We start from the raw sequence: 17748 nt of genomic DNA, 5'->3' as shown, positions 1-17748 counted from the left end.
GGTGCTCACAATGTTCTGCTCTTGATCTGGGCGCTGATTACACAGGTGTTCTGTTTGTGAAGATGCACCAAGCTGTATCCATCTGATATATTCAGTTTTTTGGTTTTTTTTTTTTAATTTATTTATTTATTTTATATTTATTTTTGGCTGCGTTGGGTCTTTGTTGCTGCGCACGGGCTTTCTCTAGTTGTGGCGAGAGGAGGCTACTCTTCGTTGCAGTGCGTGGGCTTCTCATTGTGGTGGCTTCTCTTGTTGCAGAGCACGGGCTCTAGGCGCGCCAGCTTCAGTAGTTGTGGCTGGCGGGCTCTAGAGCGCAGGCTCAGTAGTTGTGGCGCACGGGCTTAGTTGCTCCACGGCATGTGGGATCTTCCCGGACCAGGGCCCGAACCCGTGTCCCCTGCATTGGCAGGCGGATCCTTAACCACTGCGCCACCAGGGAAGTCCCTGATATATTCAGTTTTCTGTGTTTATTCTACTGCAATAAAATTTTGTAAAGGAGGAGGTTGGCCTAGGTTCAGCATCTTTAATGTCCTTTCCAGCTTCAACTGGGATAATAACTACCTCATTGTGTCAGGCACTGAACTAAGTGCCTTCCACATAGACTCTTGTGCAGTCCTCCAAGCCAGGCACTATGGTGAGGAAACTGAGGCCCAGAGACATGGGGAACTTGCCAAGTTCATCTATCGACTGAGGGGTGGAGGTGGCTTTGAACCCAACCACTCAGAGGCCAGGGGCCTTCACCTCGTCCTTGAAAACCACAGCCCAAGGGAACCAGGAGGAGTTAGGTGCAGCAAGAGCAACCCTACTGGGAGTCTCCCACTGGGTGTCTCCCCCTTTGTCTCCACAACCCGGCTCCTCCCGAGTTTTCCTTCCGCTGGAGGGAGAAGGGGGCCTTTCTCTTTCCCTGTTTCTCTTTCTCGGAATCTGTGTCTTCCCACCTCCCCTTAGACTCTTAGATGCTTCCCTTCAATTGACCATATGGAATTATGTTTTTAAATGTATTTATTATGTATTGAAGAATGTCTATGCTAGCCTACTCATAATTTTAAAAAGCTAGTTAAATAGGTTCTTAAGAGTCATTCCTAAAAAACCAAATACACTAAGCTGATCTGTGCCCATAAAATGGTTGGGGGTCTCTCAATGCAAAAATGCTCTCTAATCACTCCTTTAAATAAGGCTCCCTGGCTACGTGTTTTCAAGTGGGAATCTGAAATGGTAATTTTTTTTTAAGTATAGTTGATTTACAATGTTGTGTTAATTTCTGGTATACAACAAAGTCATTCAGAGAGAGAGAGATATATATATATACATACATATATGCTTTTTCATATTCTTTTCCTTAATGGTTTATTACAGGATATTGAATATATTTCCCTGTGATATACAGTAGGACCTTGTTGTTTATGTTTTCTTATACATAGTAGTTTGTATATGTTAATCTCAAATTCCTAGTTTATGCCTCCCCCACCCCTGTGGGTCTGTTTCTGGCTTGTAAATAAGTTCATTTTTAAATGGTCATTTTTTAAAAAAATTTATTTATTTTATTTATTTTTGGCTGCGTTGGGTCTTCGTTGCTGCGCGCGGTCTTTCTCTAGCTGGAGCCAGCGGGGGCTACTCTTCGTGGCGGTGCACGGGCCTCTCATTGTGGTGGCTTCTCTTGTTGCAGAGCACGGGCTCTAGGCGCGCACACGGGCTCGGTAGTTGTGGCGCATGGGCCTAGCTGCTCCGCGGCATGTGGGATCTTCCCAGACCAGGGATCGAACCCATGTCCCCTGCATTGGCAGGTGGATTTTTAACCACTGTGCCACCAGGGAAGCCCCTAAAATGGTCATTTTTAACATCAGAAATTTATGACCAGTGGATGGCCCAAGTCTGAAAAGTTATCTACCAGACTCTTTATGGGGTATTCAGAACTTGTAAAGTAAGACTAGGAAGTTAATGTCCTGGAAACCTGGTGTTGATTTAATTTGTAGCCACTAATTAAAATTCTGTAAAGATGCTTTGCTTTCACTATGGAAATGACCTTAAATGTGTGTTTGTGTATACTGCCTACAAATGGAGCCACTATGTGTGTATCTAGCAAGGGTCTGAAAAAGATGACTTAAGAAAGTCGTGTTAGGGGGACTTCCCTGGCGGTCCAGTGGTTAAGCCTTTGCCTTCCAATGCAGGGGGTGCAGATTCAATCCCTGGTTGGGGAGCTAAGCTCCCATATGCCTCGTGGCCAAAAAGCCAAAACATAAAATAGAAGTAATATTGTAACAAATTCAATAAAGACTTTAAAAATGGTCCACATCAAAAACAATCTTAAAAAAAAGAAAAAAAAGATTCCAAAGCCACAAAGCAACTGTTAGTGTTCGGTGACCTTCTGCACCGGCTGTCTTTGGGGCTTTGAAATTGATTTTCTTTTCTTTTTAAAAAATATTTATTTATTTATTTAATTAATTTATTTTTGGGGGGCTGTGTTGGGTCTTTGTCGCTGTGCATGGGCTTTCTCTAGTTGCATCCAGGGGCCTACTCTTCATTGCAGTGCGCAGGCTTCTCATTGCAGTGGCTTCTCTTGTTGAGGAGCACAGGCTCTAGGCGCGCCAGCTTCAGTAGTTGTGGCTGGCGGGCTCTAGAGCGCAGGCTTAGTAGTTGTGGCGCACGGGCTTAGTTGCTCCGCGGCATGTGGGATCTTCCCGGACCAGGGATCGAACCCATGTTCCCTGCATTGGCAGGCGGATTCTTAACCACTGAGCCACCAGGGAAGCCCCTGAAATTGATTTAAAAAAAAAAAAAAAAAAAAAAAAAAAAGTCGTGTTAGGGTAAAGATACCCTCTATTGATGAATGCTAGTTGGTGGGGAGTGGGAATGGGAATACATATATACAACCTCTGATAATTATAACATTATTTAAAAGCTTTGCTAATAAAGAACAAGAAATAATTAAACAAGAAATTATTACAAACAAAATTTATTAGACAAACACATCAATAGATTGAGTCTAAGAATTTGGTTGGAAAGCCACTGGGCCTTTTAAAGCAGCAGAAGTCCAAAGTCACAAACTTCGAGCATTACTCTGTTAAAATCTGAAGAAACAAGAAAGGTCAGGAAGTATAGCACTCCATGCTATTCCATAGACAGATAAGCCTCCCACCTCCCTCCCCAGTCCCTCTCTCCAAATGGAGTCTCCTGTGATTCTGGTACCTGAGAGGAATAGAATGTTTCCCGAGTCTTACAGAAATTCAGCTTCTTTGTTACAGAACTTGCCTCTGTGTATTTGAATTGCCTACTCCAGATACATGGAAAGTTGCTTTTGAGAAACTGAGAAATAGTTACTGAAGGAATGTTAATCAATATGTAAAGTGAATAAAATAGTATTCTCTACTAGAGTAACTGCATTTTGAATCTCATCTGGCATCAGTTGTCTTTTAGAAAGTCATAATGCATTGTTTGGGGACACTTTTCTTCTTCAGAATAAAAGGAAAAGAGTCTAATTAACAAATTATAATTAAATAATACATATTCTCAAATCTTATGAGAGTCCCATGAATGTGAAGTCTTCATTTAATTTGGAAGAAAGGGATATTTTCTCATTCCCGATAATAAATGAAGTAGATATTTCAAGGTTATAATAATATCATGTGTTCATAATACCAAACAGCATGCTCTTACTTTACAAGAAGCCATTGATCATTAAATTTAATTATTAATGACACAGGCTACCAAGAAATAGCAAGGAATATGGTATCCATATAGATATCACCGGGCCTAAAGTCCTCGAATAAAGGTGAGAGTGAAACGTACGTGACCTAGTTGGGGAGGTCTGGTTTTCTGAGATATGGGCTAAAAATCATATCACATAAAAAACTAAAGGAAGGGTATTCCAAACAAAGCCGGCAAGAGAATTTTACAGAACTAATTCTTAAGGGAGATAACAAAAGCAGCAGTTAGAATGCTCATCCATATATTAAGTTACTGCAGTTGAATCCATCATAAATATGCTTTTTGCTTCCATGGTAGCTTTTTACACCCCAAAATTATTTCTTTTACAGCTCCTAACAACCTTTTGCTTGTTCACCATGCCATCTTGGAGAGTCTGTGTGGAACAGAGTATCTTTCAAGTCAGAATCTTAGATGAAGCTCTAAAAATGTTGAGTTTGTGCTTTAAAAAAATAGTCCAATTCATGACTGCAGCGTGTGCTGGAGGTGCGAACTCTCCCCCGGGTTCGATCACTATTGGGAGCCTAGGATTTGCTGGGACAGACATATTAGCCAAGACTGAAGTTTTACAGTATCAAATACTGCATACCCAAATGGGCAGTCTCATGCATAGACCTCAAGATTTTAGTTGAGCCATTTGTCTCTTTGTTATTTTTATGCCTTTGGGGCCATAGCCGTGGTTTATCAAAGCTGTTCTCAAAACTTGCAGTGGTGTGGAAGTGCGTCTACTTCAGCAGGCAAGTCTAGCTATAAAGCTGTTGCATTTCCCAAAAGAACTTACGGTCTTCTCCGAAAAATCAGGTACACATTTTCTCAGGAATAGCCTGTGTAGAGACTGTTAGGAACAAGAGTTGCGCTCAAGTCCTAATCTCAAACGAAGACCTAAAAATGTAGAGTGTTATGCATTTAAAAAATAGTCCATTTCACGGCGGCAGTGTGCGCTCACAGACTCAGCTCTCTCCAACTTTGTTCAGTATTTGGAAGGAATCGGTGGGTTTGGGCCAATAATCGAGTATGAAATGGGAAACAATCAGCTGTGAAAAGGGAAAGCTCCTTACCCTCTGAGTGAGCCACAGTCTTTTCAGATTCCATCCTAGGTGTGAGCAGCTGGAGGGAGGGTCTTGTCTCCCTCTGGACCCCATCCCCGCGGCTGGGTTAGCCCCGCGCCGCCGAACACCCAGACCCTCAGAAAGAACCCTTGAACTGAATTAAGCCTGACCGAAAGTGAAGAACAAGGTCCAGACACGGGCAGGCTTAAGGACAGCCTCCGTCTCCGGACACTTTTAAAGATGGCAGATCCTTGACCCCCTTTAGTGGACCGCGTGAATTCAAGGGTTCAGCTCGGCGGGGAGGCGGCAGGCGGCCTCTCCCTGCCCTCTGGCGGCGCCTCCCGGCAGCGGGAAGGGAAGGGGTGCGCAGACACCCGCGCACCAGGAGGGGGCAGTCCCTGCGCGCTGGCGCCCCTCCGTGGGGTGGGGACCGCAAGTCCACGCCATTCACTCGTGAATCCGGACGAAGTGGGGCCCGAGGGGCTCCGGGTTCATAGATGTGGGGCGTAGAAAGGGGTCAGGTAGGAGGGCCCGAGGAAGGGCGCAAAGGAGCCCCTGGCGGCGGCGGCTGTCAGCGGGAAGGAGGCGGCGGCCGGGAAGAGGACGTTGGCCGCCGAGTAGGAGGGGAAAGTCTGGAAAGGATGCGCGGCCGGGCCCAGCTGACCCGGGCTGGCCCCCGCGCCGCCGCCGCCGCCCGCCCCCGCCGAAGTCCCAGGCTGGGGCGCGCCACTTCCCGCCTGCGCCGCGCCTTCGGCGCCGGGGTTCTGCTTCTTCCACTTGGTCCTGCGGTTCTGGAACCAAATTTTGACCTGCGTCTCAGTGAGGCTAAGCGATAGCGCGAGGTTCAGGCGCTCGCACACAGAAAGGTAGCGCGTGGCCCGGAACTTGTTCTCCAAGGCCACCAGCTGCTCGTAGGTGAAGGCGGTGCGCGCGCGCCGCGGCTTGGAGCAGCTGGGCTCTGAGCGCCGGCGCCGGGGCCGCGGGGAGCCCGGGGAGCCCGGCGAGCCCGGGGAGCCCGCGAGGCCGCCCGCGCTGCTCTCCGCCGCCGCCGTTGCCGCGGCCCGAGCCTCGGGGGAGCGCGTCTGGGCCTCCTGCAGGCGCGCAGTCCGCTCCCGCCGCCGCCGCTGCCGCCCTACGTCCTCCACGTCCTCCTCCTCCGCCTCCTCCGCCTCCGAGCCCTCCAGGGGGGACGCCAAGCCGGCGCCTCGGCCCGCAGCATCTAGGGGAGAAGGGGACGGTGATCAGAAGCCCGGAACTACCCGGCCGGTCCTGGTCCCCAGACCTGGTCCTCGTCCTCCCCAGCGCAGGCAGCTCTCTCTGCCCAACCCAGAGCCCAGCCCTGCCCCTCTCCGGAATTGCGCTCTCTGCCCTCACCCCCACGACCGCTCTTAGTTGCAAGCCCTTTCCAGGAGGTGGGAGTTAGGGTTGCAGTGCCCGCTTTCTCTTCACCCACCTACTACCTAGTAGGCGTCCGAGAAGTGTATTTCGAATGAATGAGTGACACTCCGCATTAAGAAAAAATAACGACCTTATTGGACTACCTTATCTTTGTACATTAAGACATCTATATGTCAAGTGCGTTTGGGGCTGTCTCCCCAGTCCCTAGAAGCCTATTTTGGCCTGGAACTGCCGGCAATTAAAAAAGAAGTTATTAAGCGCCCCCTCCTCCCTTTTAAAGTGAAATTCCCTCTTTCCCATCTTCTCTCTCCTGCCGTGTTAATAGAGTTTCAGATTTGTGCGGGGCCGGATCGATAGATGTCATCTATTAAAGGTAAGTTTTAATCGAACAATATTAGGATCAGACAGGGAAAGGGGGTTTGAAGTCGGTACCTGCAAGCTGCGGGCAGGAGATATGCAGGCGCCAGTAATAGAATATCGATCATGGGGGTGGGGAAAGGGGAGCGCGGCCCCTGCGAGGGGCGATCCGAACAATTACCAGGCAGACCGCCCAGGCCCAAGCGCAGCCGCCAGAGGCGCCCAGAGCCCCAGACAATCACCGCTAAACTTGGGGAAGGGAAGCGGGGGAGCTGCCGAGACTTCAAGCCTCTCCCTGACCTGAGCCCCCGATCTTTGGCGTCCTTCCAGGGAACCTCGTGCCCACGCCTCACCCAGCTTGGGTCCTGCTGTTTTTTGTCTTTCCTTTCAGACACAAACTTTCCTGGACCCCTCGTCAGGTGTCCTCCAGAGTTAGGAGTTGTTTTGTTTATTTGTTTGTTTGTTTTTGCCGCACGCGGCTTGTGGGATCCTAGTTCCCCCACCAGGGATCGAACCCGTGTCCCCTGCAGTGGAAGGTGGAGTCCTAATCACTGGACCACCAAGGAATTCCCAGAGTTAGTGGTTAAATCAAAAAGGGTTTTGGGGAGAAAGAACCAACAGCCTCCCGTCACCCCACCCCACTCCGGCCCCAGCCCAGTCAACGATTGGGTCTGGGGAGAGTGAGCGTGCGGGGCAGCGGAGTCTCTGCAGCTGTCTCTGGATGGTTGGAAGTGGGCCCTGGGTGCGAAAACCGGACCTCACTGCCTACTAAGACTTTGGACACATGATTCAGCCTCAGCTTCCTGATCCTGAAAATGGAGAGATGATGCTGTCTACCTCGTTAAGGATGCTGTCTACCTCGTAGGTTTTGAAGTTTTTCCTGACTTTTATCCCAGTCTCTAGCCCAGGTCCTGGCACATAGGGGACAATTAAATGCCCAATAAATGAATGAGCCTGGACGAGGTGGGCGCTGGGTAAGAGTTTCCACTGCGAGTAAATCAGAGCTGGGGTGCTTGCTTGCTTAGCGGGTGAGCAGGGACAGGCTTCGGTGGCAAATCCCTGACCCGGGATGCTGGGGGCCCCCTTTCTGCGTCAGTTTAATTACGCGCCTGGTCCTGTGCGCCTTCTCCCCTTGGGGAAGACGCCGCTAAGGGCTACTCACCCGATCCACGGCTCTCCCTCCCACCTTCCCATCGCATCATGTAAGCTGGGGCTTTCCGGGGCTGGAGGCCGCCTCGCATCCTTACCAGGCGTCTCTCGCTGCCGGGCCGGGTCCCGGCTGGAGTCCTTCCTTGCTTCGGCCTCTGCCAAACTTTTCTTGGCTTCCCGGGGAGCAGGGCGCACGGCTGGGAGCGCAGCGCGGGTGAATTTCTGAGGGTCCAGGATGTCCAGAACCGAGAAGGAGATCTTGTGGTGGGAGGGAGCCGCCTTGGCCCCGCCGTCCTGCCATGCTAGCATGCCCGCCGCCCGCGGGCCGGAGGTCGGCGGCGCGGAGTCCGGGATGGCCGCGCTCGGGCTTCCCTTCGGCTGTGGCTCGGCCGCAGTTCTCAGCCGGTAGGAGGGTCGGGGCGGCCAAGTGAAGCTGGGGAGGGGGGCGTGGAGGGGGGGCGTGGAGAGAGCCGCGGGGGGCTGAGCGCGGATTGGCACTTGGGCTGCCCAGGCCCCCGCCAAGTGCAGGGCGCGTTCGCAGCAGCCCCAAGACTAAGGCTCGGGGACCTCTAGCCTCGGCGAGGGGGCGCCTTGGTGAGTCTGGTGCGCGCTCCCGCCGGGACAGCGCCGCCGGCTCAGCGCTCCTCCGCCCAACCTGCGGGAACTCGGGGTGCGCGAGGGAGGGAAGTCCGGACGCTTTCGTCCCGGAGATCCTCCCAATACACCCACCCTGACTTGGGCTGCGATTTGCACCCTTCCCCCAGTGCACCCGCCTTTGAATTGGAGATGCAATTGAGGCCAGCACTGATTACTTCAAGGCAATGCTCAGCACATCTCCTGCCTCGCCAGTGAATCACAGTAATGGCCTCAGACCTGATCACCTCGGATTTAAAAGCCCTTATTTTCTCACAGTTTACAGTTTACAAAGCCCTTAGACTTGCGCGATCTCGTTTGATCCTCTGAGCATCCCTGTGCGGTGGGCGTGGCCTGGCAAGACTATTATCCCAGCTTTAAGATGAGGAAATTAAGGTTCAAAGATGAGAAGTGACGTTGCCCAGGGTCACTGTTAGTTGGTGACAGAGTCTGGATTCGAACCCAGGTCTTCTTTCCCGGACCATTATTCTTTTCAGTACGTCCTGCTCGCTAGGAAATAACGAAAGAAAGTCCCGCACTGTGTCAGAGGCTTTCCCTTCCACTCTGGAGGTCAGAGGGCAGCAGGGGTTTTGGAGAGATGTCTGAGCCCCCACCAAGATGACTTGCCGCTTTGGAAACCTTGCGGGTTGAGGTCTCAGAGCCAGGTGAGATGCTCTGGTGAGGGCAGGTGAGCCAGGTGAGGGTCGCTGCCCTGGCCGGCAGAGACGCCAAGCACAATGCCTGATGCCCTTCAGGCCTTCTTCAGAGTCATAGATTTGATCATGTGCACAGATATTGGGTCTCTGGGAATCAGGTTGCATCTTTGACCCTCATCCTCCCCCTAGCCCCAAGAAGAAAAAGGTTAAAAGGTGTTTGGCCGGTTTGGATTTAAGGTCAAAGAACAGAGACAATTGTAAAAGCTTCCATCTGCCCCACCAAGTCCCGTGGGCTGGTGCACATCAGTCCTCGGGGAAGCTTCCACCAGCCAGGCCCTTCTTAACATTCTTTTTTTCCCTTTTGTTGTTTGGGGAGCAGTCTGAGTGCTAAGCATTTATCTCAGCGGCAGATTCTGAGGCTTCTCCTACCCCTCTGCCCAGAACTACCTCTAAGGCTGTTGTCCCTTTCTTCCCTGCCCCATGGGGTTTCCAAACAATGACGGCAATTAAGATTGTCCGGTCAGGTAGGAGTAGGAAGGGGAGGAGAAACCTCACTGAAGTGCAGTGGGGGAGGAGGGAGGGGTGTGTGCTGCTAATCCCCTCTGTTATTGTAGAGAAGGTCTTACAGGCCAGCTTCTAGGAACTTTTCGCATTCAAACCTCGTGGCACCTCCCAGAGGCGGCCACTGTATTCCCTGGGGACTTTAAAGCCCTGCCGAAATTCAAGCCAGCTTCAGTCCTAAAGCAGAGATGGATTGTGCTTTTAAAAGGAAATCAGAACAGGAAGTGCCCTGGCCAAGCCCAATGGACCACCTCCCATCAGAGGGAATGTGGGCCTTGGGAAAATCAAAGCAGGTGGCCATGGCACTAAACCGTGGTACCCAGGAACCTGGATTGCCAATCACAGAACCTTCCAGATCACAGATAGGGTACTTTGTTTTTTGTTTTGACAACTCTTTCTCACCCAGTTCTCACTTGATTTAAAAAAAAAACAAAAACTTTCTTAAACAACAAGATCCTACTGTATAGCATAGGGGACTGTGTTCAATATCCTGTGATAAACCACAATGGAAAAGAATATGAAAAATAATGTATATATGTATAACTGAGTCACTTTGCTGTACAGCAGAAATTAACACAACATTGTCAATCAAGTATACGTCAATAAAATAAATTTTTTTAAAAAAATCTTTCTTTCCTTTCTCCCTCCCCAATGATCCCAGTCCCCTCTTACATTTTTCCACCCACATTCATATTTTTTCATATTTAGGTTCTTCAAGGTAGCTAGAAATAGATCTCTTTAAGGGAGCTCCAGAATGGGCATTTCTGGCTTCCCATGGTCCCTCTTCTTATCTGTTCTGTAAGAAATATTGAAACCACTTTCACAGGAAGGTGGGCTGGCATTCCAGAGGGCACCGAATGCCCCCAACCAGAGGGACATGTAAGGCGCAGAAGCCAGGGCAGGCCAAACCTGGGTCATTTTCATTTCACTTTATCAATTGTCTCCAAAATTTTTGTTCAAATAATAGGAATCATTTTTCCTTTGAGGTCCACAGGTGTTAAATATAGAAAAGGAGCAGAGAGAGTAGAAGCAACAAATTGGAAAGTCAGGAACACATAAAGGCCATGTGCTTTAAGACTGTGGATCTTTAAGAACTCCTATTAGTTGTCTTTCTTTTTTCCTTGTCCTTTATTTTTCCTTTATTTCTGATACATGTGTTCAGTGCAGCACAAGGTGATGTGAACCCTTGCACTCAGGACTTGGCATCTGGAGACAGATGCCACAAGAAACACTGCAGTGTCTCCCATCAACATTGCAGGAATAGAAAATGCGCCATCTTATTCACCCAACTTAAAGAGAAGCACCCCACCCAAAGAACAGGTTAAATTCTTCACTTTGGTGAGGGGAGGGGGTGCCTTGGGGAATTGTGTTTCTGGCCACCTGCTTTGTAAATGACTAGAAGGCAGTGAGACTTCATATAGGAACAATTTGGAGATGTGTTGACTTGCTAACGTCCTCATGCGTGTATTTATACACAAGGTGTTCCTATATAATAAGGATATCCATAGCCAGCAAGCCACTTTCCCCCTGTGCATGGAGCTGATTTGTGTTTTCAGCGTGGGCATTAAAATTCCGCCTGAGTGCTGTCTTTAAATTGCTTTGATGCTAGGTGGGTTCCATCCCTGACCTGTCCTGATGGCAAGTGATGGCTGTAACAAGCTCGGGATCAATGTTCATAGCGGGTGTCCTGGGCTGATAACACTATCCAAGACAATGTTCACTATCAGTGCAGACAGCTGAGATATTGCACCATTAGGGATGTTGTGTTAAATAACCTGATCCATTTCTGGGGCTATTTAATGAATTTCACAGTTTAGATAGTATCTTTAAGGAGAAGGCAAAGTCTATTCCAGAGGCACTGATGCAAATCAACGGTGCCAAGCTTCCCGAGCTATTCCACAAACAAAGTGGCCTATAATTCCAGCACAGCCTTGCGAAGCTGCTGCCTGAGCCGTGAACAGTGTTAACAATGGAAAGAACTTGCAGTATATGCAGAGGGAGAGCGCTCTTAGGAGCTGTGTTAAAGCACCTTAGATAAAATCTTATGTTCCTGAAATAAAATACAACTTAAATTCTCTAGGTAAAACCCTGCAGTGTGGGCCAGCCCACGGGGTAGGACATGAATGCCAAGAGACAGCTTCATAAGGCACATCTTGGTGACAAAGGGGGAGTAGTGAACCGCGTACTTCTTTAACTGAAATCTGGCTGCAAAATGGGAGGGGCGAGGCACTGGATGTTAAAAAGAAACTACTGAGAGCGGCAGAATCAGTTTTTAAATGTTTACTTGACTCTGTACCTCTTGTTGCCGGAGAGTTCATTTACAATTAAAGGCTAGTTTACCATTTCCCCCCAGGGCTTTGAACTCTGGCTGCCAAACAGAGCAAGTATTCCTTTTAAAAACCTACTTCAGAGACTTTGATTTGTGAAAGCTTAAAGTGTAGCCTTCCCACCTGTCCCCAGTCTGCAACCAAAATAAAAATGTCTGCTTAATATATCTTGCTTTAAGAAATCAGTATTTCTTTTTGGAAATCAACAGGTGAAAAAAACAATCAATTTCTTTATTTCAGAAATTTGGAGGAAGCATCAAAGAAGGTGATAAAACAATGGGAGGGGGTATTGTCCTGACAGCGACAATTAGTATTAACAATAATTGCTCTTCTTTCTTGGGCACTTGCTCTGGACCAGGCACTTGGCTAAGCTTTTGCTTATTTTGGGTTATTTCATCTAACCCTCCCCATGCACGACCCCATGAAGCAGGCACTCTTATATCCCCAATTTACAGTAGAGAAAACCAAGCTTAAGAGCAAGTTTGCCCACGACCCCAGAGCTAGGAAGTGGTGAAGTTGAGATTTGAACCAGGGAAGTGAGATTTCAGAGCCTGGTTCAGTAAAGTTCTTCTCTTAAAGGAAGTCACATTCCTGCCCCAGGGTGAAGTCCAATTGTAGACATTTATCGAACGGCTTTCCTTCAAAGTTACACACAGAAATGAGATATGGAAAAGGACCTCTGAGAAAATGACGAGCCCAGGCACTGCCTGGGAGAATACCGTGGTGCAGGTTTTGGGATGCAGTTTTGGAAGCTCTTACATTCAGTGTTTTCTAACGTTTTAAGATATTCCCAGGAGAAACCCAAGAGAAGGGAATTGCCAGGCAAACCGAATTGCTCTGGGCATCTCGAAAAGTAGAGACATGTCATTGGGAGAAAGAGAATGGGGGAAAAATGCCAAGTGACAAGCTGAGGACATATGAGGAGAGAATTGGGGAAGGACAGAGGCAGAAGGAACAGGGACACAATGCAGGCTCTTTCTGACCGTGAGCATCACATGCCATGTTCATACCATACAAAGAGAGGCACAGGCAGAATATAGACAAGGGAGAAAGGTAGGGCTTGGCAGGTATATGAAGCACTTGCTTCCCGGTTGAATGGAGACCTGTATGATCTATCATTCTTGGGTGATTTCCTGCAAGGCAGGGGACAAAGTCCTCTGTTCCCCACCTCTGTGCCCGAATTTCATGCCTTCAATCTTTTTTTTGTAATTGAAGTATAGTTGATTTACAATGCTGTTTGTGTCTGGTATACAGCAAAGTGATTCAGATATATATGTATTCAGAGATATATATATATTTTTCGTATTCCTTTCCATTATGGTTTATTACAGGATATTGAACATAATTCCCTGTACTATACAGTAGGACCTTGTTGTTTATCTATTTTATATATAGTAGTTTGTATCTGCTAATGCCAAATTCCTAGTTTATCCCTCCCCCACCTCCTTTCCCCTCTGGTAACCATAAGTTTGTTTTCTATGTCTGTGGGTCTGTTTCTGTTTTGTAAATAAGTTCATTTGTATCTTACATTATTTTATATTTTATTTTTATTTTTTAAAACTTTTGGCCGCACCAAGCGGCATGCGGGATCTTAGTTCCCTGACCAGGGATTGAACCCGCTCCTCCTGCAGTGGAAGTGCAGAGTCTTAACCACTGGACCGCCAGGGAAGACCTGTATCATATTTAGATGCCACATGCAAGTGATATCATATGATATTTGTCTGTCTCCGTCTGACTGACTTAGTATGATAATCTCCAGGTCCCTCCATGTTGCTGCAAATGGCATTATTTCGTCCTTTGTTATTCATGCCTTTAATCTTCTTTTCCTGGCCTCCCTGCCTCCAGCCTTGCTGCCCCAGCAGGCTGTTCACCTCGCATGGGTATGCAAACTCCTGGAGTACCTGCGACTCACGTTGCAGGGCTGCTGGTCCTCCACCTGGTGGATGGTGCCCTTGCAGGAAGGCTGATCAGCGCTGCCAGATCTCCACATTGCCTCAAAGAAACTGGAAATCTGACCTCTTACGTGACACCTCCAATGCTGGTAATCAATTCACAGTGTTGAAAATCAGGCCATCAGAAACAGGTCTGTGGGTCACAAGTTTGCCACTCCAGCCATGCATATGTCAAGTGACCCCACCTTCACTGTTTGGGCGTTTCCATGGCTACTGTGGTTCGTGGGGTGAAGACTAAAGACCTCTGCACTGAATGCCAGGCTCTTCACTATCTATTCCAGCTGCTTGTGCAGCCTTGGTCCCTGGACAGGCTAGGCTCTGGGTAAGATGTGTGTGGGTCCCCTGCCCATGCACGCTACCTTCTCAGAGACCCTGGCCAGCCCTTGGATCCTGGCGAGTGGGCAGTGGGCTTCCATCCAGCCTGGGTGGACATCTCTTGCTTTTCGGGATCAGCATCCTCATCCCCTTTTCTGGTACTGGTAATTTGACTCTGCTCAGATATCCCCCTTTCATGTGGTAGTGGTGGGATCGCCAATCAAGGGCCCCAGGGTGGGAGTGGCCTCCTGCAGGAGCAATCAGTCTGTCTCCCGCAGGAATCTGAAGGAGAGTGACTGACGCTGGCTTGGGGCCGCTTCATCCTAGCAGCAATGCCTGAAAGAAACCCTTTGCTATTTCCCACTCCTGGAGTTGATGGTTCTGGTACTTTCTGAGGTCTGGTTGTTGAGCATTACCTTTGCTTCTGTAAATTGCCTTAAAGCCTTCCCAACTCTCCCCTTGCTGCCCCTTTCCCCATTTTGGAATTCAATTAGCTGGGGTCAAAGAACCCTGCCTGGCATACAGACTGCCTGGTCCTGAGACTGTCCTGAAGCCAGGGCCACACAGCATTTGTCTTTGTGCCCGTTAGCACCTGGCACTTAGCAGGTTGAAGAGTTGAAAGGAATAAACTGTGGCCTAACAGCGTAAACCCAATGTTCCTCAGTCTGATTAAGATAGATTGGAAACCCCACACCTTAAGAGGGGGTGCAGACTGAGCTGAAAATAAGAATGAGATCCAGAAATGTTTAGCTATGGATATAGTTTTATAGTGGATCCAACTTCCTCAGGGGAAATCCCATGAGTTTGTTGCACAACCTTATGCTTTTATGCTGGGCAACCGTGCTCTTTGCAAAAGAAAACTGCAGGGACAGAAGAGATGTGAGGAAAGAGGTTATTCATTCCCCTTCCACCCAGCTACAGGTCAGCAATTGCCACATTCCTGAACCAAAGGCCACAGCTCTCCTGCAGCTACAGGTCTTGTATGGTTGTAGTAAGAACTCAGGCCTAGGGGTGGTGAAGGTTCTACTGTTGCCAGCCTCTGAGGACAAGAGCTTTGCTGCTCTCCCTTACCCCTGCCCCCACCTTCTTAACGAAAAAGCATCTCATGGGAGTGTACTGATGGTCTAATGCCAGATCCTAATAACTCAGAGACTGATTTAAAGCCACGAACTCCCCACCCTTTGTACAAACACGGAACAGGCTCCATGGCCAAAGAAAGGCTGAAGAAACATGGAAATCCTGGGAAAGTGTCACTCACTGTATCATCTCCCACAAACCTTTGCCCAGGTGACTCAGAAGCACTTGAGCAGATAGCCTGAGCCTCCCCTCACTGTCTGTTCGGAGACCCTGCCAAGCAGCCACCAGAAGTAGGGGAGAAGCAGGCGAGGAGCATCATTTACAACTTCGACAATCAGCACCTCTGTTAATAACGCGCACATATGAGGGCAATATCCTGGATGTGCTGTTTTTCTGCAAAGTGATTTTTTTTTTTTGGCTGCGTTGGGTCTTTGTTGCTGCACGCGGGCTTTCTCTAGATGCCGCGAACGGGGGCTACTCTTCGTTGTGGTGCACCGGCTTCTCATTGCGGTGGCTTCTCTTGTTGCAGAGCACGGGCTGTAGGTGTGCGGGCTTCAGCAGTTGCAGAGCATGGGCCTTAGAGCACGCGGACTCCAGTAGTTGTGGCGCGCGGGCTCCAGAGCTCAGGCTCAGCAGTTGTGGCTCAAGGGCTTAGCTGCTCTGCAGCATGTGGGATCCTCCTGGACCACGGATCGAACCCATGTCCCCTGCATTGGCAGGTGGATTCTCAACCACTGCACCACCAGACAGTCCGAGTGATATTTTTTTAGGGAAAAAAAAAAAATCACAGAGTCATAGATCACCAGAGCTGCCAGAGGTCATTCTGGAGTCTAGAATCTAGACCCTGGTTACTTAAAGGAAGGTCTGTGGCCCAGCAGCTTGTTAGAAATGCAGAGTCACAGGTTTCACCCGAGACCTACTGAATCAGAATATGCATTTTAATAATGTCCCCCAGGTAATTCACATGCACCTTAAAATTTGCGAAACACTGATCTAGATCTGAAGAGTAGCAGCATCAGCGTTGCTTGGGAGCCTGCTGGAAATGCAGGTTCTCGGGCCCATCCCAGTCCTCCTGCATCCAAACCTGTATTTTAATAAGCCCTCCAGGTGATTCTAATGCGCACTAAACATGGAGAGACACTTCTGGATCAATGGATCTCTACTTTTTTTTTTCACTAAGGCCCACCGTGATAAGACAGAACTCCTTGGCTCATGTAGGCCTCCCTTGGTCTGGTTTCACTTTCCAGGGAAAACAGACTTTGGTCACAATGAAGGGTCTCTGCGGGTAGTAGACACCTGCTAATCTTGCCTGCACGGTGTCTCTTCCTGCTTTCTCTTTCTCTTAGTCTGTTTGGGCTGCTAAAACAAAATACCACAGGCTGAGTGGCTTATACACAACAGAAATTTATTGCTCACAGTTCTGGAGGCTGGCAGTCCAAGATCAGGGTGCCAGCATATTCGGGTTCTGGGGGGAGCCCTCTTCCAGGTTGCAGACGGCCGACTTCTTACTGTGTCCTCACATGGTGGAAGGAATGAGCTAGCTCTCTGGGGTCTCTCTTTTATTTATTTATTTATTTATTTATTTATTTATTTATGGCTGCGTTGGGTCTTCGTTGCTGCACACGGGCTTTCTCTAGTTGCGGCGAGCAGGGGCTACCCTTCGCTGTGGTGCGTGGGCTTCTCATTGCAGTGGCTTCTCTTTTTGCAGAGCACGGGCTCTAGGCGTGCAGGCTTCAGTAGTTGTGGCACATGGGCTTAGCTGCCCCGAGGCATGTGGGATCTTTCTGGACCAGGGCTCGAACCCGTGTCCCCTGCATTGGCAGGTGGATTCTCATTTTTTTTTTTTAATTTATTTTTGGCTGCATCAGGTCTTCGTTGCTGTGTGTGGGCTTTCTCTAGTTGCGGTGAGCGGGGGCTACTCTTTGTTGCAGTGCGCCGGCTTCTCATTGCGGTGGCTTCTCTTGTTGCAGATCACGGGCTCTAGGCGCGCGGGCTTCAGTAGTTGTGGCATGCGGGCTCAGTAGTTGTGGCTCGCGGGCTGTAGAGCACAGGCTCAGTAGTTGTGGCGCACGGGCTTAGTTGCTCCGCGGCATGTGGGATCTTCCTGGACCAGGGCTCGAACCCGTGTCCCCTGCATTGGCAGGCGGATTCTTAACCACTGCGCCACCAGGGAAGTCCCGGGGGTCTCTTTTATGAGGGCACTAGTCCCAATCATGAGGGCTCCAACCTCATGACCTAATCACCTCCCAAAGGCCCCACCTCCTAATACCATCACCTTAAGGGTTAGGATTTCAACACATGATTCTGTGAGAACATAAACTTTCAGACCATAACACTCTTGTTACAACGCCCTGCCTTTTGCTGGGGGCATTCCTCCCCCATTTTATGTGGCCGTGGTGAGGCTGTACTCAAGTGCCCCTCCTCGGCACCTAAGTCAGGCTGTATCATCACAGTACCTCTTCCCTCTGAACACAGACATGAGGGCCAGTCAGAGTTCTTTCTGCAACTATCAGGCCAAATTGAGGAAAATGTTCTTTGCCATGTGGTTTACCCAGGGCTCTGTGGCCTGGAA

The 17748-nt window shown here is 49.1% G+C and overlaps 1 protein-coding gene across 1 annotated transcript; it reads right to left on the bottom strand.

The window, feature by feature from the left end:
• Window positions 1–5242: 5242 nt before the first annotated feature.
• NKX1-2 (NK1 homeobox 2) lies at window positions 5243–7964 on the bottom strand. Its single transcript, XM_061192337.1, has 2 exons — window positions 7754–7964; window positions 5243–5970 (listed from the first exon to the last, which is right to left on the bottom strand). Exons 1-2 carry the CDS (start codon window positions 7962–7964, stop codon window positions 5243–5245), a joined length of 939 nt encoding a protein of 312 aa, XP_061048320.1.
• Window positions 7965–17748: the final 9784 nt, after the last annotated feature.

The sequence above is a fragment of the Eubalaena glacialis genome, chromosome 1 (genome assembly GCF_028564815.1).
Source record: "Eubalaena glacialis isolate mEubGla1 chromosome 1, mEubGla1.1.hap2.+ XY, whole genome shotgun sequence".
Classification (NCBI taxonomy): Eukaryota; Metazoa; Chordata; class Mammalia; order Artiodactyla; family Balaenidae; genus Eubalaena; species Eubalaena glacialis.
Note: the sequence above shows the minus strand (reverse complement) of the source record. Positions and strands in the feature narration are given on the sequence as shown.

Excerpts from the sequence above, each read along its gene's own strand:
- NKX1-2 (XM_061192337.1), bottom strand. The coding sequence starts at position 7,964 with ATGCTAGCATGGCAGGACGGCGGGGCCAAGGCGGCTCCCTCCCACCAC. Across the intron at positions 5,971-7,753 it reads CCGGCAGCGAGAGACGCCTG|ATGCTGCGGGCCGAGGCGCC; the intron begins GTAAGGATGCGA and ends CTTCTCCCCTAG.